The 26683-nt window shown below is 40.5% G+C and overlaps 1 protein-coding gene across 14 annotated transcripts in view; it reads left to right on the top strand.

Moving 5' to 3' along the window:
* Positions 1-26683, top strand: part of RPS6KC1 (ribosomal protein S6 kinase C1) — a 99843-nt gene that overhangs the window by 18544 nt on the left and 54616 nt on the right. For all 14 annotated transcript variants that reach the window (XR_014227792.1, XR_014227793.1, XR_014227794.1 and 11 more), the window contains 5 exons: positions 356-471; positions 2441-2534; positions 6820-6879; positions 7693-8055; positions 23254-23372. Coding sequence is in view for 4 of the 14 variants with exons in the window: in XM_082307942.1 (XP_082164068.1) it covers positions 356-471; positions 2441-2534; positions 6820-6879; positions 7693-8055; positions 23254-23372 (752 nt within the window). In the remaining 10 variants the exon portion in view is untranslated. The remainder of the gene's footprint in view (positions 1-355; positions 472-2440; positions 2535-6819; positions 6880-7692; positions 8056-23253; positions 23373-26683) is intronic.

Genomic DNA, 26683 nt, shown 5'->3' with positions numbered 1-26683 from the left:
TCAAATTGTGCATGTATCATTTATTGTTAGATAACACTGGACATCCGTTAGTGTCTCTTGGCTAATCAAGGGTGTTGCCTCACATATTCTTACGATGAGAGGGCGAAGGATTCTTGTCGTAGCTGCCAGCTTTCATCATCTGAGTGGACTGCAGAAGACGGGACTCTAGGGACAATTGAGAATAGGAAGTTTGAAGATTTGCTATGTTCTCCTGAAGCATTGGAATGACTTTCATAGACTCAGGGCATTGTCTCCAGAAGGTTGCTTTTGTCTTGTGGGGTTTTTTTTTTTTTTTATTATTGCAGAATAAATGTGTAGTTATTTCTAAAACTGTCAATTTGTGTGTTTGTTCCAGGGCGATTTGATGAAACTGTGATTGAAGAAAGAAGGCAATGTGCTGAAGATCTGTTGCAGTTTTCTGCTAATATCCCTGCTCTCTATAACAGCAAACAGCTTGAAGAGTTTTTTAAGGTTTGTTAGTATTTGCAGAAGTATTTGCTTCTTATTGATATGAATAAAGTATAGTGCTGATTCTGCTTTACGTTATAAACTGCGGAGTGACAGTGAGCTGATCTGACATGCTTTGTGAAGTGACTGGGAGTTTTCATTCACTCTAGAAATGTGGCTTTAGAAAAAACCCATGCCACACCTCTACAAAGTGGAAAGTTTTACAGGAACTTCAGGTGAAGGGATTTGGAATTTTTTTTATTGAATGATGAGCAAAACCCATGATACTAAATCCAGGTGTTCAGTGGGGAAGTAATAAAAATATTGTCACTGTTTCTATATTATATGTAGGTGTTTATAGTTTCAGACCAAAGGAAGGAAGAATGTCTAGACTGTTTTCTTATGGCCTGTTATGGTTTCACGTCTGTGACAACAAATTTGGCATATAACTAGTCAAATGTGCTGCGTGTACAGTGTTGTGAAAACTAGTCTCCAAAACGTAGTGGACTTCCTCTTTATTACCTCTGAAGCAGTTTGTTTTCAATAGTTCCTTCAAACTGCTTTATTTTCAGTAGTTTAGGTCAACATTCTGCAAACACATAAGCATAAATTTACATGGAAACATGACAGTAACTCCCTGGAATTAAGGAAATGCTCATCTGGCTGAGATGGGACTTAAGTGTATTGATGTGTTAAGTATATTTAAATGATACGTATGCAAAAGCAAAATTACAGCGAAGCTTAAAAATCTTCATTTGTTTTCATGATGCAGTTATTGCAGAGCCCTTTAAAATACTTAAAATAATTTTCTTTAAGCTTTGGTGGCAACAATGAATGGGAGACTGAGTTAGAATATTTTACTTTTCAGTTTATTTGCATTTGGTTTTTTTTCAATTCTTTGGAAATACTTCTGTGTTTTGGGGTAGTTGTTCAGAGCTCTTTTCCCCTCCTTTGCTTAACAAAATTATTAGTTTTAGCCTTCCAGTGGACCTTTTCTGGCTTTGTAAGGCAATTAATAAAACTAGAAAGGCATTAATTTTTATAGGAGCAAGTATGTCTACAAGGGCAGTTATGCGAGTGTAATAATTTAGGCTCGTTTGTTAGCAGATGTGGTTTTGTTCCTTTTCAGATTTTTGTACAAATAGCCATGGAGAGATAGACTTGGACAATGAGGTCTTAGAAACAGCTGAAGGGAGTACTGTGTGTATCTATGTGCTATAGACTCCAGAAGAATGGGCTGGCTAGTGTGAAAATTCACTGGGCTAGTTCAGGATGGATTAGCAATGCCCATTTGTAACACTGCCTTGGAGATGATGCAGTTTCTATTAAAGTTGCATGGAAAGCGTGCACCTGAGACGCGAAGCAGAAATTAAAAAAAACAAAACAAAACAAACAAAAAAACCAAACCAAAACATTTAGATGGTTTCTAGTGCAATTAATTTTTCCTGTTGTTACTTCATTTACCTTTGATTTCTTCCAGGCTTGGGAGGGAATAATGTCCTCTTTATATTCTGGTCTGGCCTTATCTTCCCTGTTTGTCCAGTCTTGACTACGACTGAAGTCAAGATGGTGGGTCATGGGTGGGACATTAGTCTGATGGACAAACACTCCTGCATGAGGGACCTGCTGAGCTGGGGAGTACCCCTGCAGGGCACAGACTGTGTGTACCACAAGAGAGCGGGTGAATCGCTGTTCTCTCCCTGTTAAACTCTGGGGTTTGTAGGCAGACCTGCTGCAGCCTGTATGGTTCAGGACTCTGAAGCTGCAGTAGGCTAACTGTTTAGGTACCTAGACAGCCTGTGGCAACCGAACGTGGCCTAACCAAAAGCCCTTGTTTAATTTTGCAGGCTTGTATAGTTTAATTAAATGCATTAACTCTAAAGTAATGGAGCATTCACTGGTTAGGAAATTTAATTTTGACTATCACTTCTATATAATGAGACTTTTCATAGAGCACAGCAGCTAAATAATTCCTTTCCCTCTTTCTTTTCAGGGTGGAGAGGTGCATGATGGGTCTGAACTGATTGGTCCTGTTGAGCCTCTGTCTGACCCTCTGACGGACAACCTGTCTGACTGCAGCTCTGAAGGTTTGCTCTCTTTTCTCACGTGACCTTATAGCGTGATCTGTTTTAAAGCAGCATATAAATGATGAGTGCCATATTTGTAGGAGCGTTAGCATCCAGTTTCTGTTTGCTTGGTATGACAGAAATGGCAGAGCTGGGATTAACAGAAGAGAAGTTAGGCTCAGCAACCTCTCAGCTCTCTCTGCACTGCTGGAAGTTTGCTTCTAACAGGAAATTTTCTGGGAGTTTGTCTAGTGCGTTCAAGAAGTCCTAGTGCTCTGTCGCTCAAAAAGAACTGCTTTTGGTGCTCACTGAACTGTCCCCTCTGGTTTACATGTGCGTAACCCTGCCTGCTTCCAAAAGATTGGGCAGTGTGGTAGTGTTCACAACTTATCATGACCCAAGTCTCTAGCTGTAAAAATTTGCCAAGAACTTTAAAACCATTTTGTGATTGATCAATAAATACAAAGATGACTGCTTGAATTTGCCTAGAGCATGAAAAATATGTCTAAGATTTGAACTTATGTCTAAGATTTGATTTTAAGATTTATTTCAGAGGGTTCTCATTCAGCTGTTCGTGCCTTGCGTGTCATCATTCTTTTAGTGCTTAGCAAAATCCAGAAGAGAGTCGATACCGTATTTTAGAAGTTTAAGTATGTCTTCTGGATTGAGCATATGGGAGTGGGGAATGTTAAAGCCTACTGCAGGGCTCGGGGAGATAAGTGGCTTGTTTAAGTCTCTTACACAAACTGTCAGCATTTTTTTTCTTTTCCTGAAAAGAACTCCCTATTCTTGAAAGTCTGAGATGTTGTGTGTTAGAGCCAGTGTGGGCTATGCTCAGTTGAAAACTGGAAATCCCTCCCTTAGCTTGCTAATGTTGTGCTTGCCAGTGGAGGGTGCGTCCCTTTTCCTAAGACTGCATTTCCTTAGCACGCTGTAGAGATGTGTGTGCTGGCTTGGATACCAGATACAGGGTAATTTGTGGCACTTCACTTGCACTAAATAGTATAGCTGTAAGGTAGGGTCAGTCAGCCCAGATAAATACTGTGCTACGGCTTCTTGCCTGCTTCTGGAGGCTGGGCTAGTTTAAGCATCTCTGCTTATAAGCATCTGCCAAGTACCATGCAATCTTTTAGATAATTATGTATTTCTGAGTTATGTTTGGGTCCTCGTGACTTCTAAGAAATTATTTTCCAACCCTTACGATTTTCCTTTGGAACTGTTTTACACTGATGTATAAATATGCAGTATTATACAAGCACTTATACAGCTTATTTGGGAGGGTTTTTTTTTCCTTAACAACTTAATTTCCTCTGTTCTCTCTCTGGCGTAGAAGTTGCTTTGTTAAAACTCTGCTTGAATAACAAGAACTGCTTGTGTTTTCTAATAGGGGTTCGTTTATTTTTTGCTTGTGGTTGTGTGACTTGCCACTGGGATCTCTCAATGACAATAACTAAGCACTTAGTTGTATTATACATTCTACATGTGCAGTGAGTTTTGCCATTTATTTTGTAGTACCTTCTGTGATGTTAACGAACTAATGTACCCATGATACTTTGTTCTGTGAAGGGAAGGTATAGAGCTGTTCAATTACAGAGGGTAGTTATCATAAGTATGGGTGACTGGTTTTAAAGGGGCACTGTTTCTGTGAAATTTAACATTCCAGATTTTGACAAGGCACCCAATTTACAATGTGCCTTATAAAAGAAAAAGTGCTTCTAAAAATGCATAACGTGAACATTTCTATTCTTTATTCACAAGGGCCTCATTTTTAGAAGAAGAAAAACACTTCCTTTATGTGAGATAAAATACTGAAAAGAAAAAAAAAAAGTGCTGTAAAGTAGAAAAATTCTTTGATACCCTTCCTCTGAATTGGCTGGAGTGCTTTTAGCGGATACTTTCAGCAACTATGAGCACAGGATTTCCAGATGCTAAATGTGACTTTTGTGGAGTTATCTTTTTCTAAAAACCTATGTGTCTTCCAGCTCATATTTTCTTATGTTCAAAACCAAATTTCGGGCGGGGGAAAGTGTAGGGACGGAAGGAAACATCTGTCTTTAAGGCCTCTAGATGGCAGTGGCAATACTCGGCTCTGAGTCCTCTCCCCTGCCTCTCCTGAGGGCATCCTGCCTGCATCTAATTTTTCCCAGTCTGATTATCGTAGTTAACTGTGACTTGTTCACTATGTTAGTTTTTGTGAACATTCAAGAGCTTCCGCGTGGGCACTGCTCCTTCAAGCTGTTGTACTGAGAGTATCAAACCCATTCCTTAACAGGTGCTGGTGTTTGCTTATAAGGGCGGGTTGTGTTTTCTCACTTTTATCTGTTCTTCTCAGACGAAGTTCACTCTGCAGAAGGTGTGCACGTTAATGGTAGAAGATGCAAATTGATGGTAGTAGAAATGTTTTTGTACCAAAATAAGTGATAAGTATCTTGCTTGTAAAAGCAGTTTGGCAGTTCATGCTTTCACAGGAATCTGCTTTTCAAGAGGCCAGATTACCCAGATTTTCAACCAATTTTTGGAAACTGCGTTTCATCCTCATATACCTGGTGAAATTGCACAAGGCAGAGACAAGTACAGGAATTTATGTTCAATTTCAGCATCATTATATTCATCTAATATTCCTTACTCTGTCTTCCTCTCTGGGTACATGGGATACTGTTCATATATCCAACTTCCTCTCCAAAAGTCTTTCTATACCAATTGCTAAATTCTTCAGAGAAATTCACTGGGAAGCTAATCTTTTTTTTTTTTTTTTTTCATTCTTTTTTTCCCCCTTCTGTTTTACCATGTTCACATTATCTTCCCAGAAATAAGCATAAGCAGTTCAGACACTTCCTACCCCTCAGGCTGGTTGCAAGTCCCATGACTGTGGTTGTGTGATGCCAGACCTGGGCAAACCTGCCCTTAAGCAAAGTTTATTAGCTCAGGGTCTGCGCCGTGCTAGCTGTGTGCATACGGCTTTTGGTCGAGTTGGCTGCAAGAGAAGAGCAAACGTGGTTTTGTTTGGATTGTAGGGAGGGGAACTTAGGCCTGTCTGAAATCTGCTGTGTGGATGTGCTCTAATTCATCTAGCGTGGGTGGCCAGCACAGTCTTCCCACAAACCCCCAGCTTTTCCATTCGTTGTCTGCACCCTTGGTCCATCAGTCAGCTCTGCTTCCACCTATACATTCCCTAGGTAGCAATTTCTCTGCGCTGAACAAAATAACTCGACTCCTCTAAGTGTTGTTTCATAAATTCTGTCCTCTGCACCCAAATTTGACATTGCTGACCCTGTATTGGGCAGGTGAACGGCCCATTATTAATAGACTAATTAATGAATCCTCTGTCTTCCTCCAGTTGTTCTGTTGTGAGGTTGCCTTCTTTCTTGCAGGACTTGGGGCTACACAGGCAGTTTTCTTCTCTTCATGGACATTTTGCTCTATGCCCCTCCCCTGAAAAGATCAGGAACCGCTAGCTTTTAGAAAAGCAGTATTTCTACAGTGCCTTCTTACTCCTCTTCTATAAATTGTAAACTTCCTCTAACTGCAGAGTTGCAAAATCGAAAAGAAAGTTTGAGTTAGTTGCCTTTTGAGTCAGCTCCTTGCTACTGCCACATACTTTTTGCAGGTAGATCGGAACACTTTACCTGATAATGTGGATAAGCTCTTCACTCTGTTGATAATACAAAAGAAAACAGACACCAGGTTTTAGCTCAGAATTTACTTTCTCTGTGTGTTCAGACAGCTAAATGTCTTGACCCTGTTGCCTGTTTTTTTGCCTCAGTGGGTACATGTGCCAAAGTGATGAAACAAACTGCTACTTGATATCCAGGTGGCACTGCCAAATTTGTGGCTCACTCCATATGTCTCATGCAGGGTACTATTCTGGCATGACATTTTTGAGACTGAAAGCTGGCTTTTTTTTTTTTTTTTTTGCCTTGGTGTGTAGGTCCCAGCTTTGAAGGCTCTCCTGTTTTAAGTCTCCTTAGCTGTAAATCACCAAAGCAGTGAGAGATAGGGATTAAAATGCTGCTGCTATTGAAATTAGGTGAGTTGGAGTGCTGAGGTTTGAATTAGCTCCCCCTAAGCAGGCAGCTGTGTTTTGTTTTTTAACCTCAGAGGCAATGAGAAATGGCAAATCTAATACCACTGTCACAATTTTAATGGTGTATTACCAAATGGATATCTCTGATAGCCAGTCAAAGAGCACTTTCGTATTACGTACTTTTACCTGTAGTAGAGTTATGCCCTTTCATTTTGATGGCAAGTGAACATCTGTTGCACAAAAGGATGTCAGATACATTTTTGTCATTCTTGTCCTTTTCAGTTCGAAAGGATTTAAGTGGGCTTGATGATGTGACACTTACGAGCCAATCGGAATGCGGAGGTGAGATCTAGAAGTTGTTTCCATTACATTTGTGGAATCTAAATTATTAGAAAGTCATAATTATGAGTGAACACTTTTCATGGATGATAATCCTCACAGAATGAAATGGTGTACGTGTAAAATACCTTTGTTGCCATTTATTTCCAAATAACCCTGCTAAGTTGCTGTGGTTTAGTTGCTGAAGATCAGCTTGCAGTAAGTATATGTGCTTTTAGCTTATGGCAAATGTAAAATGAAATGTGTTAGCTCAAATTTCAGTGAGAGAGTTGTAAGCTAATTCATTTTACCATGTGTTAGCAATGAAAGAAGAGCATACATGGTAGATGTGAGTTAGAGTGCTGCTTGATGTGTAAGTTCACAGTAACTGTGTTAATTCAAACTCCTAATTTACTGGTTTTGGGATGCTTCATCTTACTGATTTAAAACAGTACATTGGGATTTCTTGCAACAGGAATCTGACTCCTGCTGATTGACTTTTCTTATAGCACTCACACAGAGTAATTTTCCTGGAGCCCAACAGTGTGCAGGCTTTGAAAGTTTAAGTTGGGGGTTAGATGTTGGTGTCTTCATTCCCAGTATTAAAATAAAGACCAGTTGCTCTGTGGAGTTTGTAGCAAACTTTAAAAACCATGTTTCTATAGGTAGTAATTTTTAAGACAGCTTGACGTGCAGGGAATTTCTGTGCACAAAGTCTCAGGAAGCTGCGTAAGTGAGAAGATGGCTAAAATCTTTGGATGGGATAAAGAATTTTGGAGGTTCCTAAGGTCTGTGAGAAATCTAGAGTAATGGATGTCTTTCTGACTGTGCTTTCAGGCTTCTCCAGTGACAGCGACCTGATCTCTCTGACAGTTGATGTAGACTCTCTTGCTGAGTTAGATGATGGAATGGCATCCAACCAAAGTTCTCCCAGTAGAGCTGTTGGCCTTTGCCTTGTTTCTGAACCACCAGTACAAAGCACGCTGGCACCTGAGCAGGAGTGGAGCAAACTTGAAGGAGAGAGGGAAAGTCATGGTCTGTTTACTGGAAGCTTAAAACCCAAGCCTGGCAAACAAGATTACTTGGAGAAAGCAGGCGAGTTGATAAAACTGGCCTTGAAGAAGGAGGAGGAGGAAGATTATGAAACTGCCTTCAGCTTTTATAGAAAGGGTGTTGATCTGCTTCTGGAAGGTGTTCAAGGTATGGATCTTCCCGCCATGTTTGCCTTACCTTTGGTTATGGGTATTTGTTTTATGGCGTTTCCTTAGTTAACATCAGCTTACAGTGTTGCAAACAGGTGATATGAAATGCAGAATGATGTGTGCCTGGCTTTCATGTGCTGGATAGCTGCTGTGCATATGAGAGAGAGAGAGGAATCTTTCTCTCTAAGACTGAATGGTAATTTAGGGTCTCATCTTCCAAGTGTCAAATATCTCCTCTTTTAAAATTGCGGCACAACCTCTGACTTGCAGGTAAGTAGCGAAGTGCTCCACTTTTGTCTCTTTCCTTTTTATTACTTAGCCATTAATTAATGTGTGGCACTTGCAGCACTGTTGAAACTTTATTTAATTTACATGGTTAAGTGAGGATTAATTATCCCCATTTTACGCCTGGGGAGAGGCTAACTTCAGGTTAACTTCCCAGTCACAACGGAATTAGAACTATTCTTGGCTCACAGCCTCTTGCTTCTTCCACTAAACAGTTTTCCTTTTCTAGCTAAAGGATGCATACAAACTTACATGCCTGCACTGCTGGAGGAGAACAGGATTATTTTTTTTTTCAAAAGGCTTTGATGTGTCAATATATGTCTGCAAAAGCTGTTGTTAACTGGCCAGATGCAACTACGTGCGAATTTCTGTAGAGTCTCCTTGCACCTTGTCAGTCAGGGATCAATTTTTTCCCCTTCCATCTCTAGTTCTTGAGAATCTAGAGTGATAACCTCATATATTTGCATTTTGTCCAACAACGGCTTAAAACTATAAAGCACAGAAAAAGATTTGTTCTTTCCTGGAGTGCATTCAGGGTCTGTGTATTGTGCTTCTGTCCCACACAGGTCAAATGAGTATGATTAGAATTGTGGCTTTGACGGTGTACAGCACAGAGGCATTATGCTGCTCCTTAACGTTAAGTTATGCTCCTTAAGTTCAGTTATGCTGAACTTAAATGCTAATGTACGAAAGCGCATACAAGCAGAAGCCTTTGCTGCATCTCAGTAGGATGCACAGCAGTGGTCCAGACCCTCTGAACAGTTCTAGGAATGAAATTTACCTGCTGAGCTGCTTTAACGGGGCCTGGCAGAAAATAATGGATAGGTTACTGATAAAAACCAGGGATGTGTGCCAAGATGTGTATATAGCCTTTGCTTAAAATGTCTTTTTACTTTCTGGCAAAAGTAAATCTACCTCTTTCAAGTCCCAGTGATGTCAGTAGGGTTACTGCTTTGCTGCTTGTTGTGGCTTTTGAATAGCATCCTATCTTGCCTTGCCCATGTTATCAAGATGCTTTTCATTCTTGATATTGAATGTGATGGCAATCCTTCTGTTGGAGAGCCCAGCTATCCTTTCTTTACTAATACAGTTCTTCATAGACTTGCATGCCATTCAGTTACAGTCTTCTGAAGAATATTCTGCTTCGTCATAGCCACTTCTGTCGTCTTGCCATGATGCAAGGCTGCCATGATGCAGTTTCAAACTGACAGTTTGAGGTTCGGCTTCAAAAAGCTTTCTTTATTCAACAGTTGCAAACTGTTAGGGCATGAACACAAGTCAGGCTATCGCACATCAGTTGAGCTGTGGTAACTAAGCATACGTACTTGACTTGTGGCAGTGATTAAACATGTTGGCTTTGAATCTGTGGTAAAACTTATGGTAATACATTTACCTTGAAGTTTTGAAAGGCCATTCTTGCACGTGTTGTAAGTGACTTGCTCAACTGATGTGTAATAACTTGTTAAACTAGAGTAGGTTGAGCTTTTTACTTACATTTGCTAACATTTCCTCTAAGGACTTTTCCTTCTTTGCTATTGACTAGCTACTCCATCCAGCTACCTCAGATGACTGCTAATCCTTTTCTCTCGCCCACTGGTATCCACGCTTTTCAGGCTAGGAAGAAATTCAGGGAGTCTTAGAAAAGTCTTAGAAAATTCTGCCCTGTTTTCCTGATGCCACTCAGATAGTACAGTGGGGGTTATTAATAAATTTATAGTGGTGGTACCTCTGCGTGTGTGTGGGTAGAGGTGTTCCTGATGGATGAAGAGGTGTATAGCCAGCACCTGCAACTTTTTCTATGCAGTCCCTGACATTGCATATGTACAGCACGAGGAAGGGAATAACAGGAGCGAGTTGCTTTTTAACTGGCATCTTATCCCTTGGGAGCATGAGCGTACACAGGCTGGTTCTTAGCAGTCAGCTCTTCTTTCTCCTTTCTCTGTGTTGCCCTGCATGGCTGTGGAGGTGGAAAGGAAATGAATGTTCGTCCTCTGTGGGGCACTTACACTAGATTTGGCTAGATCCAGCTCATCTTGTCCTTTCTCTTTGGAGCTTCTGCAAGCTGGCAAGGAGGCACTGATGTCCTTCTCTGTAATGACAGGCCTGATTCAAACGCCTTCCTAAAAATATATGCCTCCTCAGGATCTATAAGACATTAAAAAAAAAAACAAACCCAAACAACCCAAACCCAACAAAAACCCGCAAATAACTATCTGTATCATGCTTTTTAATCTGGCTACTTTGAGAGTGATATGTTCAGTGTTGATATGTGAATATTTATTCTGTTGCCATAAAAAAACCCCAACCTTAACTTAATCACTTCAGCTATTTAGAACACCTCTGATTATGTATTTCACATGGACAATAACCTGCTCCTTTCAAAGATAAGGATGGTGCAATTATTACAAAATGCCTATGATCTTCTGCCATTGATTATTTTTAGACTATTTTGTGTAAGTTATCCTTTGTAATATCTGAAGGTGAAACACAGCGTTCATATGTGCTTGCACACCCATACAAAGTGACATTGCCTTTCAGCGTACAGCCATTGCAGAATGTGTGGCATCTCTTCAGAATGGACCGGAAGTGGCTTTTGCATGTTAAATGGTAATATATATTTTTGCCACGTGGTGGCACCAAGGAAATAGAAATTGACACCGAAGAATTGCAATCAGGAAATGAAACCAGTGTACCTGGGGGCGGGAGGGAAAAGAAACATCATCCGTCCTCTGTGTTTGAAACTTCTCTCAGAATTACCTCGGAAATGCAGTACCTCTATAAGTTGGTTAGATGTATCTGAAAGACAAGGGTGTGTCTGTTGCCAGCCTCTCCTTTAGGCTTGGTACAAGAAGATCTACTTACTTTTTAAGGCTGCCTTGTCGAAGTCGTGTATGAGTAAGTTTATTACTGCAAGTTTGTAGACTTGTGTTGTTTAGTTTGAAGTACCTGGCTTCTATAAAGGCAGTCGGAGCACACTTGAGTCTGTTACTTTCCTGACAGCTTTCTAGCTTTCTGAGCTGATGGCAGTAATGCTAGACGAGGCAGGTGTTGCATATACTTACACCAAAGAAATGTACCTCTTGACTTCATTTTCAGCTGTGTGTGCATGCTCTCACAAGCATAGTGGTGTTAATTATACTGTGCAAGGTGCATGTGTATTTTCCTCTGCTAGTCTCTTGCAGAGTTTTAGTACTAAATCTTTTAATGTCCTATTCACAGTCCTGCCAAAAGGCCTGATCTGCATGTCGCTTGGGGAATGAACGCCGTCTGTGCTCCGAGAGACTGGTGTATACCTTGGACTCTGGGCATCTGTTCTTTATACATCTTGGGCCTAGTTCTGCTCTGTACGTGCATTTAATATTAAACATGTTTGTCAGCGGGAAGGAGGAGAAAGCACTTTCTTGGACTGGCAGCAGAGCCCTTGGACTATCCGTTAGGCTGCCTGTACCTCTTGTACCTCCCTGCTTCATTTATACCAGAGCTTCCTCGCGTGCAGTGAGAGGGAATGGCTGCGATCATTTCCTTTTTCCTCTGAATATGTATTGATTCTGCTGCCCCTCTTGCGTTTTCTGGGTATTGTTGCGTACAGGATTTTGGAGCTTTTGGAAAGCAGGTCTGTAAGGGTTGTATAGGATGGTTAAACAATTCTGCAGAAGCTGAAACCTTTTGGAGTTCAAATCTTCTGCCTTTTTAAGCATACCAGAAGATAAGTATATTAATTGATAGAAACTTTGGCTCACAATTATAGCTGTTCCTTTGTTTTGTTAGCGTGTCAGAGCACTTTGAGGTCAATGCATTGCTTCAGGCCTAGTGATGGAAAAAATGCACTAATCGATAGCAAGCCACCAACTTCTAGGCTGGAAGTTAACTGTGTTTTATGCAAAGCAGTGCTTTCCCTGACTTTGGTGTAGGACATAGTTTATGTTAGGAAAAAATAGATCAGGAGGCTAAAATTATGGAAAGAGTTTTTTGTAATAAAGGAGGGAGTCCTGTCTGCATAAACTGCTCCTCTTTTTACAACTCCCACTGTTCTCACGTTATATCCATTATGGATCTGGGCAGTCTGAGATCTGTGATAAACAGAGTTAACACTACTCTTATTGCTGGGTTTCAGTAACTTCAGGCACATGATGAAGCAAGAACGCTTCACAATATGGTCAGTCGAATTTGTGTAGAAAAGTACAGGATCTGTTCCATGTGGTTTAGAAGGCCGATGTGTTATACAAGGCTCCATGTTACACATTAACATCTGAAGGGAGATGATCCATTTACTCTGTCAGAGATTTGGGGTGTTTGTTTTCACATGTGTAGCAGCTGTGGCTGGGCACAATGAGTATTTGTTTGGTTTAGGGGGCCGGTTCAGCTAGGCAGCATGGACCTTGTTGCTTGAAGTGTGTGGTGCCTTGTAAGCCAGCTTAGCAGCCACAAGCTGTTTTCTAGGTATCTGTATTTTGCATTAGGTATCTACAACTTCTCGATAAGCTGCTGGTGTCTTTGAAAGTGGGCTGCGAATGTCAGTTTTGCACTGCTCTGTGCTATTTTAATGTTTATCCAGTAAACAGAGCTGGAACAAAAATTACACAAATTACTGGAACCTTGCTAAAATGACTTTGACTTTTAACCCAGAAATGCATATACAATGAAATGCTGGGAATACTTTGGACAACTAGATGATATTTTTGGATATACTGAAAACAAACCAACTTGTGTCTAATTACTGGGATTATGATGGGCTATGATTTGAACTTGTGATGGCGCCAGGGATGCAAACAGGAGCACGCTTGACAGAATGCCAAGAAGACAGTGCTTTATGAAAAGGGAAAGAGGAGCCATGGCTGTTCCATGAGAGCGTTTCTGGCTTCCAGAGTGAAAAGCACCTTGGCTTGTTTGTTGAATGGCACTTATGAAGACAACTTCTGTTACAACACAGTAGCTATTTTAAATTCCTTTCCCTTGTTAAGTCCTCTGAGTAGTGTTTCTCATTGAGAGTAACAATCTCTTAGGCAGTTTCTGAGCTACCCAGCAGCTGTGCCTGATTGGAGCAACGTCTTTGAGGAAACCACAGACCTGTTTTCTGAGAACATGCATCGGGGTGTGAGCTGATGTCTGCAGGGAAACCTTAGAGTTGTGCTTGGCCCCACAGGGAAGGATTAATGACAGGGTGACTGACGGAACTGTAATTTTCCCCCACCTGATCTCAGACCTCTGTGCTCCTATGGTGTATCATCACTCACCTTATTCGCTGTTGTAGCTTTACACTTCCACTGAGGCTGGAACCAGTCAAGACAAAAATCTTCCTGCCCCAGTTCCTTCCAAAGGAGCTGAAAACTGTCTGTTTCCTGCTGTTGGACCCTGAGGATGCTGTAGAACTGTTTGGGTTGGGCTTTCTAAGCAACCATACAAAGTGCTCCCTCTCTCCTAGTGCTTCATACAACCTTGAAATCACAGCTGCTATTTCAGAAAGTTAGATGTTTGTGAGAGGACTTGTCTATTGACAAGCAGCTAGATTAAGAAGGGATGTTGGAAATACTGTAGTTTGCTTAAAAAAAAGTAATCTAATTCCACTGTGCTGCCAGTGATGCTGAAACCCATGGTAATACGGGCTACGAACTGTTTGTAATGGAAATGTGTTGGCTTCCAAGCCCACTGCAGACCATACAGAGCTTTGATGCAGATCAGTGCTGTAGGATTCATCACTGTGCAGTAGATGCTCGATGGATCACCCTGAGGGATGTCATTCCATATGCAAAAGTACTGGGTTTAGACACTTCATTGTGGCAAAGCAGTAAAATACGGCACCTGCCAGTAAAGTATGGTGAAGTTGGTTAATATATAAATACAGCCAGGTTCAGCTGCGTAAAGGAATACTCAAGGCAAAGTTCCACTTAAACTGCAAGACTTCTCTGCCCGAAGAGGATGATAAAGGTCTGGGGTTTAGCACCTGCTGCATAGCTTAGAGCATTACAATACACGTAAAGGTAAATTGTGGCAATACCTGTAAGCTAACGTGTAGGGCGTGATGCAGAGATGACTCTGAATGTGGTTGCCTAGCATGTGGCTGTTAAAGAACAATAAAATATGTGACAAGGTGGGTCTTAAAAATCTGTTCTTTCTTCCCTCTTCTGGGGGACACAGCCAGCTGTGTTGGCTTGGTGTTGATCTGACCTTTCCAAGATTTCTGAGTCTGTTCTCATAGCAGCTCCTTGCCAGGTTGCTGCTTGTGCCCAGCCTCTTTGACAGACCTCTGTTGCTGCCTGCACAGCCTTTTATCCCAGCTGTTGTTAGCCAGCACTTAGCTGCAGCTAAGTGCATTAATCTTTTTTTGACTGTTGCTATGTGGGGTTTCTACCTCCCATCAGAAGACCTGGTAGGGTTGCCACACTTCTTCTGGTGTACAGTGTAGACAGAACAGACCGATCTAAGTTACAGTGCCGCTTCTGTCCTTAGGTGAGAAAATTGAAGTCTCTAGCTGCAGAATTAAATGCCTCAGGCAGTGTAGGTGAATTGAGGCAAATTACTAGCTGGAATAGAAAAACCGCATATATATGTTTAAGGGCATGATTCTACATGATCATCAGTGCTCTGATTTCTGCCCCCTCCTGGTTCTTGCATATATACCTTCCCTCTTTTCACATCCTCCTTTTCTCTTTTCCTGTCTCTCTTTTCCCTTCCAGTATCTTAAAATAGCCTCTCTAGCTTCAGAGCTGTATAGAAGGACTAGTATAGGTTTGATCTCTACAGGGCCTGCTGCTGGGTCTTCTGTTTTAGAGATTTTAGCGATTGCTTATGGAAAGATCCCATTTCCCATAGTACTATATAAAAGTACATATGAATTGTATTTAATACATAGATAGGAGTACTATTAGACCATCAGGATTGATGAATCTTATTATTGTTTTTTAATCTTTTTTTCTTTTTTCTTTCTGCAATACTTTGTGCTTCAAAATGCAGTAACTTGTTCTTACTTGAAGGGGTAGGTATCTGTGTGCCGGGCTTCCCTCTGCTCTGAAACAAGGAATGTTTGTGGTTTATAATTGTAATTTGGACTTGTCCTTTCAGTTAAGAAGGAAGAGTGCAGAGAAGGTGGAAAATCTTTCTCTTCTGTGGTGGTGGCCCATGTAACTTCTTCCCTTGCTCTGACTGTCAGTGCTCTCCTCCTGTTCCTGTGGTGCTTCTGTTGGAAGACCTGCTGCTGCTGTCACCATTTTGTTTCCTCATTTGTGCTAGGATGTCACTGCTTGTCCTTCAGTCTTGCAATGCTCACCGGGCTCTTTTTTTCTTTTTGTTATTCTTATGTAGTTTCCTGAACACAGGAAAGTGTTCAAGAATATTTCTCATGTTGTGAAGTCTTGCTTTGGTGAAATACCTTGCAGTTGAAGACTACCAGTTTTAGCAGATGGATGGGAAGTTAAGCTTTTCCTCCTTGAAATGGTCTGTGCTGTGTGACCATTCATTTTAGTTTTTTCCAGATAGTCACACACGGACGTGAAAACCTACCACCACCTTGTGGATTTAACGTGAGAGTTTCTCTATAAACAGCGGTTTATTGATCACTGTTTCTGGAAAGTAACGTTTTTTATTGTCTTGAGTGTTACTGACTCCTGCTTTACCCGTCACTCAAATACATTTCACCCACACCATTCATCTATGTAATCTTAACTTTGGCATGTATGCTAACATTTTTTTTCCAGAGGGGTGTTTATCTAGACATTTACACCACTGGTGTGTAACCTTAGGTTTTCTACAGGATGCAGAATTGGTAACTTCACAGGAAGTGTAGATCTGTAAGCGTCCCAAGCAACCTGGAAGGAAGGTGAGGTGTAAAACATAGACATAATAGTTATGAGCACACTGGAAAGTTGGAAAAAAAATTCTTAGGTGTTCACTCACTGTCACACATTTGTGCTTCAGCATGAGAGGTTTGACTTTTAAGTGGGTTTTCTTCTTGGTTGCTAGAGTACAGTACTGTCCTGAATCTTCAAAAAGCAAGAAAGAATGGTTCTGATAAATGTGGTGCATCTTAATAAATTGACTCTCTCAAAATGTTGGGGGCGGGGGAGGGGAAGAGCACTTCAAACTGTTTTACGGTAATGGGCTTAACCTTGCTCTTATTTTTTAATATTTACAGTTTTTTTCAGCTGCAGAATTTGGCCACCACCTCAAAGCAGTTCATCATTAATATAATATATAGCATACTAGAGACTATGAGCTAGTGGGCTTATTTCACAATTCCAAACTGCCACCTGCTGCTAAAATCTATAGTGTCTTTCCTTGATGCTGAAGTGTCCATCTACCCCAGCACCTGCCAGATTTCACTGAAGTAATTGTTTGAAAATTAAAGGTTACCCACTCTCCTGTGAAAGTTGGTGGAGACTCGTTCCAAAATCAGCAGCTCTTCCCCTTCCTGAAATCAATTTTGGGGTTATAAAACTGTGTCCAAAGTGGTCAGAGACCTGTGCTGGATTATGAGTTGCATTGTCACTTACGGTGTGCCTGAGCTTTTGTTTGGCTAATATGGACAAAGGAGTCTGCTTCACATGATGTAAGAAGTGTTTGCCCTAAGAAGAACAGAGGTCCTCTTGAACCAATTAGGCAAAAATAACAGCTGGGCTACCCACTAATAAGGAAGGTGCTGCTAAACCTCTTTTCATTGTGAGAAGAAATAAATCTTTTAAGGCTTACTCCCTTGCATTTTTATAGAGAGCAATTCTTTGAAAAATTCAGCAATCCAGCTGGGTGATATGTGCAGGAAGACTGTGAAGAAGATAAAGAAACTTTTAAAAATAAAAAATGGTATTATAGCTGTTAGATTTGGCAATTATAAATGTTTCATTGAAGATTTCAGTATTTAGAGAAAGTTTTACTGTTTAAATTGTTAAGAACGTGGAGTTTGGGGTTAGCACAACAGGCAGTCTCCCACAAGTTCCTTGTAGCGTGTTCTGCAAGAGGACATTCCTTCCTGGAGCAAATCTCTTCTGATATCTTCTTAAATAAAGGCAGCCTACATATATTTTTAGTAACTCTGAGAGAAAAGCAGGAAGATTTGGAATATGGAGGTTACAGAGGATTGGGACAGGTAACGCTAACTTTTTAGCCTTACCTTTGCTGTGGAAATACCCACATCCTGGTCAAGCAGCTGGTTAGGTAGGGAGTGCACTGATGGTGTCCTGACAGATTGACTCTTCCTGAGGAAAATCTGTAATGCCCAGTGGGGGATGATTTGGAGGTGGTCAGACACAAAGGAAGGAAGGAATATCTAGAATTCCTGGGTGGGTGCTATATACTGTGATTTACTGAATGTGGGATACTGTATATGTTAGTAGCAAATGGTGACTAGAGCTATCTTTGTTTGTTACCATCCAGTGAGATGCACATCTTCCTCATGACTTCATCCTAGATCTGTGGAGGAGAATAGTTAAGGACCAGAGCAGGTTTGAGAGCACTTCTATGCATCTGAGACGTGCTCTGTTAGTATCCCAGATTATTTTAAGGAAAAGGACAGATTTTTTTCACGGCCCTTACTGCCCAGATTTTTTTGTGTGTGTTTGAGTTTATTGGGTATGGTCCCCTTTCAGTAGCTTTTTGCTATTAATACCTGAACACAAGTAATTTTCTTATACAATAGAATTACAGCAGATTTGATGCCTGAATAAACAGTTAACTGAGCTGAACATTTAACACTTCAACATTGAGTTAACTAATCTTTCAAAGGTATGTACTGTTCTGAGGCGCTATGAGGTGTGAGTAGAAGACAAAGAAAAATATTGCTATTTTCTCAGGTGCTACTATTATGTGCCTATTCTGTGGAAATGCTGCTTCTTTGTATTTTTCATTCAAATCAGTGGACTACTGGAAAACAAGCAAGCAAGTCACAGATGAACTCAGTGGCACAATTATTCTGATATTTGTGGTTTTCCTCTATCAAACCCTCAAGATCATTTGAATGTTGTTAGGAACGTCTGGTTTTGTAAATACATTGTAGCTGAGCCGTCCTTAGAAATAAAAATTAAAGAACAAATTTTAAATCATTGGCTGCTGTCCTAATGTCCTGGCTACTGTTACTTTGGTCAGCGGGTGGCCTGGTCAGCTTTTCCAAAGCCAATTTTCATTGTAAGATATTTTTATTTCTTTGAAATAGGCAAAGCCTTTCGAAAATGAGGGAGCAGCCTGCTTGTGCTTGTGTAGATGAAGGCTTATATGTGCAACAAAGTAGCTGTAGAGTTTTTATATTCTGTTTGCAGTAATAGTAAACAGAGCATCTAAAATAACCACTTGCACATTGCAACAAACACATCATCATTTGCTTAAAAAGAGTTATAATTACAGTTGACGAAGCATGGACACCATAAAAAATGCATTAGTTTGGCTTGACACATTAATTACCTGTTTTTGCAGATGTTTTTATATATTGTTGTGTGAACAGTTTACAAAATAATTACAGGAAAGTAATATGGAAAATAAACTAAGTGGGTGGTTTCTCGCCTTAATATTTTCATTCATGTGAATCTGTGTGAGGCACAGCTGCTCCGCAGCAAATGCAGAGGGAGAGAGAGGGAGAGAGACGGGGAATCTTGAGGGGTTTTTATTCTAAGGTCTCTATGATCAGCCTTGCTACACTTTTATATCTTGCTTTAGCAGTGTAGTTTTTAAACATGTAAAATGACATTGCTGATTTAATCCCAGTCATCAGGAGGGGGGAGAAGCTTTGATCCTGATCAGATGAAACGTAAATCTTCTAGTATCTAGGAAAATAAATGAAAAATCAATATTATTTTAAGCAGGATGATCTTTTATGAGCAGTTGTAAAGATTCATCAAAGGCTTTGACACAGTTTAAACATTTCCTGTTTGCTGCCATTTAAAGAAAAATGCCTTTCAAGTTATAAATTGTAATTAAAGAGAGATACCTCTTTAGATTATTGTGGGCTAACCACAGAATGGAAATAGGAGCTCAATATGTTCGCACAGTGTTTAAATCAAAAGGTCTTAACTAGGAATAAATTAGTGGATTCTTTTAAGAGTACACATTTTGCGTAACTAAAAACACTGTCCCATAACAAAATGCAATATTGTCTTTAAAAAAAATGCATAAAGTCTGCATCACAGCTTTAACATCTGTCAAATATAAGGATTTGTTCTAGTGCTGTGTTTTAGCGATTTATTAGGTTTTAAGTGAAGAGTTCTATGACCTGAAATTTGGCATAAATGCTAAAGATTATTTTTAGTTTAATGGCGTCTTTATTATTACTCATCACCCTGTGTTTAAGGCTTTTTAAGTAACATTTTTTTTTTTAAATTCATATCCTGTGTTTCTTTACAGATTTTTGTGAGATATTGGCTGTTTAAATGGGAATTTGTATTGGAATGTAACTTTTTACATTTTCTTGGTTAAACTAAAATAAAGAATAAAAAGCCCAAATCCTACTTCCATAAATCCAATTCTCACACATCCACCTGTTACAGTATTCAGAGACTGAACTGTTAATGATCTTGTTCACAAATAAGATGCAAGAACTTGTTGAGTAAATGTTGTTTTGTGAATCCACACCCTCTTTTATGGCTGAAGATTTTAATGAGTGAACAGTTTGCAAATGTTATTTAACAAATTACTCAGGAAGGAAAAGTAGAAGGAAAACTGAAATTAATGTCTTGTGAAAGTAGGGAGAACAAAGACAGCTCTAAGGGGACATCCTAGCTTGTTTGTGTTAATTACTGTAAAATTACTGAAGCATTGAAAAAAGGCAATAAACATCCCAACTAAATACACATAACTAACAATTAAGCAGTAAGCCTGACTTTTATGATAGCCTTAGACACTAACCTAGCAGTTTTCTACCAGTCTGCTTGAGGAAAACGCTGGCTGAAGAGTTTATTGTTGCTGTGCCGATGACTTGTTTTCCCTGAGCGACTACCACTTCGTGTGTCTAAGAGAATGTGGGTGATCACCAGTGCATCAGCACAAGGAAGTTTTATGGTGCCATAAGATTAAGTGTAGAGATGAAAGCAAGAGCGTTAGTCATGTTTTAAGAAATTGCAACACACATTTATAAAATACTGTGTATCTATTCTCTTCTGATAAAGCCAAATCCAAGTTCAAACAATTGAGGTGTTTTTTGGTTGTGGGTTTTTTTTTGTGTTTTTTTTTTTTTTTTTTTTTTAATCCTAGATGGGAATAAGACTGGCAGTCTCATCTAGGGGAGTTTCCCCAGATGAGTCCTACCAAGTGGAGGCTGATATTAGAGGTGCTGGACCTGGTACGAAGTCCCCTCTGTCTTTAGAATGAGGGAAATGACTGAGAAATTGTTACATATCCATAATACTGTATGCTGAAAGTGCACTGAATTTCCGATTGTCCAGCTTCTTCCCAAACCAAGTGTAGTCCAAGGTGTTTGCAGAGCAGGGCTGTGTGTCACTGCCCAGGGAGGTGACAATCACTTTTCCTTCCTGCTGTGAGGTGGATAGTAAGATTTACAATAGATCACTTACAGGAGAGCTTGGAGCAGATCATAAGTCTCTTCTACTTACTGCTGATGGAGTCTGTGTGACGGTTCTGTGTGTTTAGGTAGTTTGTAGTCATGATGTGAAATGGAGGGAGAGTCTTTATTTTAATAGGGTCAAAATGACTAGTAGTAGACCATGGCACCATAAAGTGGAAAAGAGCCTCTGCCTTCTTCACTTTCTGGGTCTAAGGATTGTTAAAAGCAAGAGCAATCATTCATTCCCTCTTGCATGGGGCAGGGGGAAAACAGCAGCTCTGAGAGCCTACAGCAGAGGAACTCTTGATGAACTTTCTGAAGAGACCTCTTAGTTTGTCGTTATCTGCCATCTTGAAAGTGTTTTGGGAAAATTGAGCAGTCAGACAACCTGCTCCTCCTCCTCTATTAGGGAGTCAGTGTTAAAGCTAGCCAGATCTGGCTGACTGAGGGATTAGAGCAATTCCTCCTGCCCTGAGCAGCTGGAGAGACATGGCTACAGCTTACCCCTTCTTTGGGCCCTACCAGTAGTGAAGCTGAGCGCAAATTTCAGAGAGGGGCTTGCATATGCACACACGTACCCTGTATGGACGTGATTGACCACAAACAGACTGATGCAGGCAGAGGAGTGTTGCCTTTAGAGACACCTACATAGCCACAGACAGCGTGAGCAGACCAACCTCTTTTGAACTATTGCTGGTCAGGGAAAGACCTGCTGTTCAGGTCCCTCTGGTAGCTGTCTCCCAGTTCCACGATCCAGCTGTCAGGCATTTTGTCTGACTTGCCTGCTTATCTGGCTTGAAGTTTGTTGGTGTATCTTATGCACGGAGAATAATGAGCACACTAGTGCAGAAAATAGTGAGGAGTAGAGTTTAATAAGAAGGTAAGACAGACAGTGGTGGTCAGGTACAGGGGTCAGTCAGACAAGGGTATTGACCAGCAGCCTACTTACACACAATCAGCCCATGTAATTCCCACCTCTGTTTTCTCATACTTGTGCCCCCGCCCCCTTGACCCCTCCCTTTCCTCACGTTTAATCCTGCCCCTAAACATCTCACAAAGTCTTACACATTGCCACAATCCCCTCTGAAAACCTCCCACAGTCAGTTTTGCATGCAAGCGTTTATAGAGTAAGTTCTCCTTCATACATCCCATAATAAGTTTCCTCTTTTTTATGAGACTCATTCTTGATAACCTACAATAATCCTCTTTTTTTCCTTATCAGTTACCAAGTTTCTGGTTGAACTTCTTCAAGGTTACACTCAGAGGTTCCTTTCATGGCCCATTGATCAGTGTCTTATGAGTTCTAGTCTTTGTTACTGTCTTTGTTATCTGCTGTTTGTTAGGGTTTGTGTACTTGCGTGTTTAATTTATTACCTCTCCTGTTCCTTGCCTTGTCTTTCATGTTGAGTAGCTGTTATGCAGATATCTTTGCAGTTCCTTGCCCTGTTTGAGCATCGGTGTTGGCTTGCACCTGCCTGTGCAGAAGCCTGTCACAGCCAAGGCTGTGTTTCTGCAAGTCTCGGATGGCCTCATTTATGGCTGGAAGGGACTGTCAGGGCTGTACGAAGTCTCTGCTATGGCTCTGACTTCTTCTGGGACAGTTGTCTGTAACTATTTTTCAGCATAGTAATCTCAGTTCTCTGTTACAACAATTGTGGCTCACAATCTTTTTATCTTTGCTTGGTGGTTGAACGGTTGGGTGTTGTCATCACAAATTGAGTCTATTATAACAATATACTGTTTATGATGTGAATACATAAACATAAACTGTAAGTTTTAGAGTGAATACAGAATTTGTGCGATATCACAATATTCTCACCTCTTGCAAGAGTTTGACTAGATTAGGTATAACACACAAGTTGTTCAGCCATCTCCGAAGTGGACTAGTTGGTGCAAATGTTTCTTCATTTCTTCCTGTGTCACCCCAAGTCAACAGGCAAGGAGCAGGTAGCATCAGAAAGCTTTGAGCAAGAGTTCTTTCTGTCTCTCATGTTGCCTTCTGCTATTGATAGCGTTTCTGACTTTCTTTTATCCTTAGGAAAGCCCATACTAGAAACATGGGGAAAAAACAAGTTTCTGTATTGTTTTGTTGTAAACATCTTACAGTGTCCTCCCTAATTGAGTTTTTTTTTGGGGTACAATATTTGGATCAGTAGTTTGTTTCAGTTCTTACTTATGTTACCGTAGGAACATATACCAGACCACAGAAAAATGAGGTAAGACTTTCTATTTACCGAAGTCTATAGCAAGGCTTATATTGTTATTTTTGTAGAACTCTGAGATCATAAAGCTTGCTTTTTATAAGATGCGTATCTGTAGGTTTGATTATGAATAACCCAAAGGAAATCAAAAAGGCAGAATCAAAGCAGTCATGTGCTTTGATTACTTAGTACCTCTCTCTGTATAGAAAAAGTAACTTGCTTTTTCTCCATTGAGGTGAATCAAGTCCAACTCGTCGAGAAGCAGTGAAAAGGAAGACTGCAGAATACCTTATGCGTGCAGAAAAAATTTCCAGTCTCTACCATAAATCCTCTGAAGATGCATCTGTTTCTATGGTAAGCTTTAATTTCTTTTTTCTTGAACCAGAATTTGGTATAATTAAATTGGTGTGTCTTTTAGCAAAGCATATTCAAGCTTGAGGTTCAAAAATTGTCTAGAATTTCCCTCTTTCAGGAGGCCTGAGGAGTATTTTGATGTTACGTTTCTGTTAAGTTGCTGTCCTTTTCTGATTCTTGTTGGTTGCATTTCATAGCATTACAAGGAGTGCTTGATTTAATCTAGGCCTGTTTGTTCGCATGCTTTCTTTCTACTCCAAGTTAACAATGTAAACATTTTAAATCATGATAAAGAATTTAAAGGTAAAGCAAAAAACCCACAAGAATATAACATTTCTTTTGACTTTCCCATGAGAATATTGCTTGGTCCTGTAGGGAGCAGAAAAGCTGTTGGTTCCATTAGCCTCGCACATAATGGTGTATCAGAAGTGAATCAAGCACATGGTGGGGGGATAAGAGATGAATTTCCCACAGATTAATTGAGCGAAGATTCTTCCTGATCCCTTCAGATGTCTCTCTTGGATGTGCTTGAGTGATCAGCTGCTTCTTGATTTTTGAGGAGTTTCTGTAGTAATTCCCACCTTCTTAAGCAGAAACGTCCTTATCTGTACTTGTACAAAAGACAAACAAAGCTTATTCCAAGGCACCTTCAATAAATTTCTACTTTGCCCTTCCCCAACCAATTCCGTTGGCACTTACCTGTTCTTACTTCAGGCTTCTACTGCAGTCGTGCTAAACTGTGTGTGATTGTCAGTGACGGCCGTATTGTAGTAAACATAAAAGTTGCCAACTTCCTCTCTCTCTACATTTATATCAAGTGAGGACAAAAGGGGCAGAAGATTATTGCTGCTTATTTTGCACAGATCTAAAAATGCTTTAAGGAGACCACTGCTGCAAAAATAGGAAGCCTTATAAAATCCGACTACCTAATAAGTAAATTAAAAAAGCAAACCCACTGATTTTGAAGGGTAACATTTTTTTATGTTGAGAGCCCACAAGTACAATTTTGAGGATGTTCCAAATGGGATATATTTTGTGAGATTTGGAGTCTTGCTGCTGCTATGAATTGTACTTTGAACAATTTAGTATTTTGGACTGATATGAACTCCTACTAGGTAGTCTTTCTTTGGGTCAAACACACCTGAAAATGGGGAAAAATCGATGTTAAATGAAAACCTCTGTGTTTAGAAACCGCAGAACAAGAAGAAAAACCGTTAACGTATTTTTACCTTTTTAGAAGTTTAAAAACTAGTTGTGGTTGGGAAGGAGGAAGAAATAGGTTGCATTTTTGTATGTGAACTTGAGAGGTAAAGTATTTCCTCTTTTATGCTGTACTGAATAAGGCATGTGCCTTCTTTGCAGATCCAAAGGAAAGCAGGATTAATTGGGATGAGACAAGGAGAAAAAAAAGTAGTGAGAGTAGAATACCATTCTCCTCCTGTGTTGAAACTCAAAATTGACAAGTTAGGGCAAAGCTGACTTTGCACAAGCAAAATGTTGCACCTGGCTTATTCTCCTTTTTTTAAAAAGAAAGTCACGTTTCCATGATTTGGCTTTGTTTTACCTAAATCTGTATATGTATTTTAGTATCTTTTATTTGCTGCTCTTCATAATGCATAAACTTGACTTTTATCTTAGAGCTTTGGAATTTGCTGGCATCAAGGGCAGATGGAGCTGATGGGTCACGATGGTTGTGGTGAGGAACAGCTTGTCTCCAAGTTGATAGCTGAAAGTTAATTGGGAGAAGGACTTATCTCCCAAAGTTATTGTAAGGGTAGTGGTAGGAACCACTAAGAATTGGCATGCTCTGTGCTTTGGCTTAGTGTCATAAGAAAAGAGAGGAATGTGACTCTTCCTGCATGTTGGCTGCTGAGCAGACTGGAATTCTTGCACCTTAGTTACTGCTTACCCTTTTTACTGCCCAAGGTAGTTTATAGTGGAGTTTGTGTGAATTACTCGCCTGCAAGCAGACAATAAGTGCACTGAAATGACCTGCATCTATATACACTGTGATTCTTGGGAGATACTAGTGGAAACATGCAGGTATTTTGTGTCCTTCTCCTACAGAAATTAAATCTATAGTGTACAAGGTTAATGTGTATGCCTCCTTGCACCATCACTTCACACCAGCTTGATCTTTCTCTAACTGCTGTTTACATGCATTTGGTCCCGCTGGGGCAAGGCTGGTCTGTTACCACTAGCACCTCCTACTGCTGTAGGTCATGCTGACTGATACCATGCCTTGTTCAAATGCTTGAACTTGGACAGGACATAAATGTGAACGTTTAAATAACACTGTACAATGCTTTCTTTGCTCATGTGAATCTGTAAAGAGGTGTCTCATCACTTCTGTGCTGGAAGAACACTGAAGTCTTTGAGAAGAATCACTAAGTACACTTAGGAAGCCTTTCTTAGAAGCATGGCCAAGTGCTGTTACACCTGTTAACCCAGCACAGTTTGAACCATTTAACTGAAATTGGTTTGCCAGAAAATGATGGACAAATACTGTATCCTAGCAGTACCTGTGCCTGTGTTACAATGGGCAGAGTGCAGTTTGGTTATGGGAAGCATGGTTCAGTGCAGAGAACTTCATGGGCAGTGGGGGCGCTGAGACGGTTTGCACTTTGGAGGAAGAGGTCTGACTAGTAAGCAAGCATCGGCATTTAAGGCAAAGCGTTCTTGTGCAGGACCTGATGTTACAAGGCAGGACTGCTTTGTCACCCATGTCTGATGTAGATAGCTTTGTGTGTCCTATTGTGCCCTTACAAGGAACAACCACAGCTATCAGCATCAAAACTAGGCTCACCTGGCCTTCTTAGATACAACATTTTACTTCTTTCTCATCCACCAGGCCATAGAAATGTCCAGTAAGGGAAGAGGTAAGCTCAGAAGTGCAGGTTCAATTATTGTCCTGCACCCCTCAGCCTTTCATATCTCCCAGATGCTTGGGCTGCCAGCTGTGTGCTGAACCATGTGCAGCAGTCTCAAGAGACTATGCCTGCTAAGCGGACCCCAAGCCACCCATTTGCCATCTGAACACCACGTGATGGTAAAGCACGGCGGCTTTTCTCTGGGGACCTGGGGCAGAAGGAAGCGAGCTATTCTTCTGTGGCCCAAAATGCCAGGCCCTTGCCTCTTCGAAGACCAGATTTCCCTAGAGTCGAAGGCCTGGCATTTGAGAGCTGAGAAGCAAAAATTATCTTTGATGCCATGGAAACCAAAGAAAGAACAATAGTAGTTTGTTACTTTTCTTGCCTCAACAAAAAGCCAACAGTGTAGCCCTCAAGGATAGCATCCTTAGCAACCGCCCT

The sequence above is a fragment of the Platalea leucorodia genome, assembly GCF_965183815.1.
Source record: "Platalea leucorodia genome assembly, chromosome: 3".
Classification (NCBI taxonomy): Eukaryota; Metazoa; Chordata; class Aves; order Pelecaniformes; family Threskiornithidae; genus Platalea; species Platalea leucorodia.
Note: the sequence above shows the minus strand (reverse complement) of the source record. Positions and strands in the feature narration are given on the sequence as shown.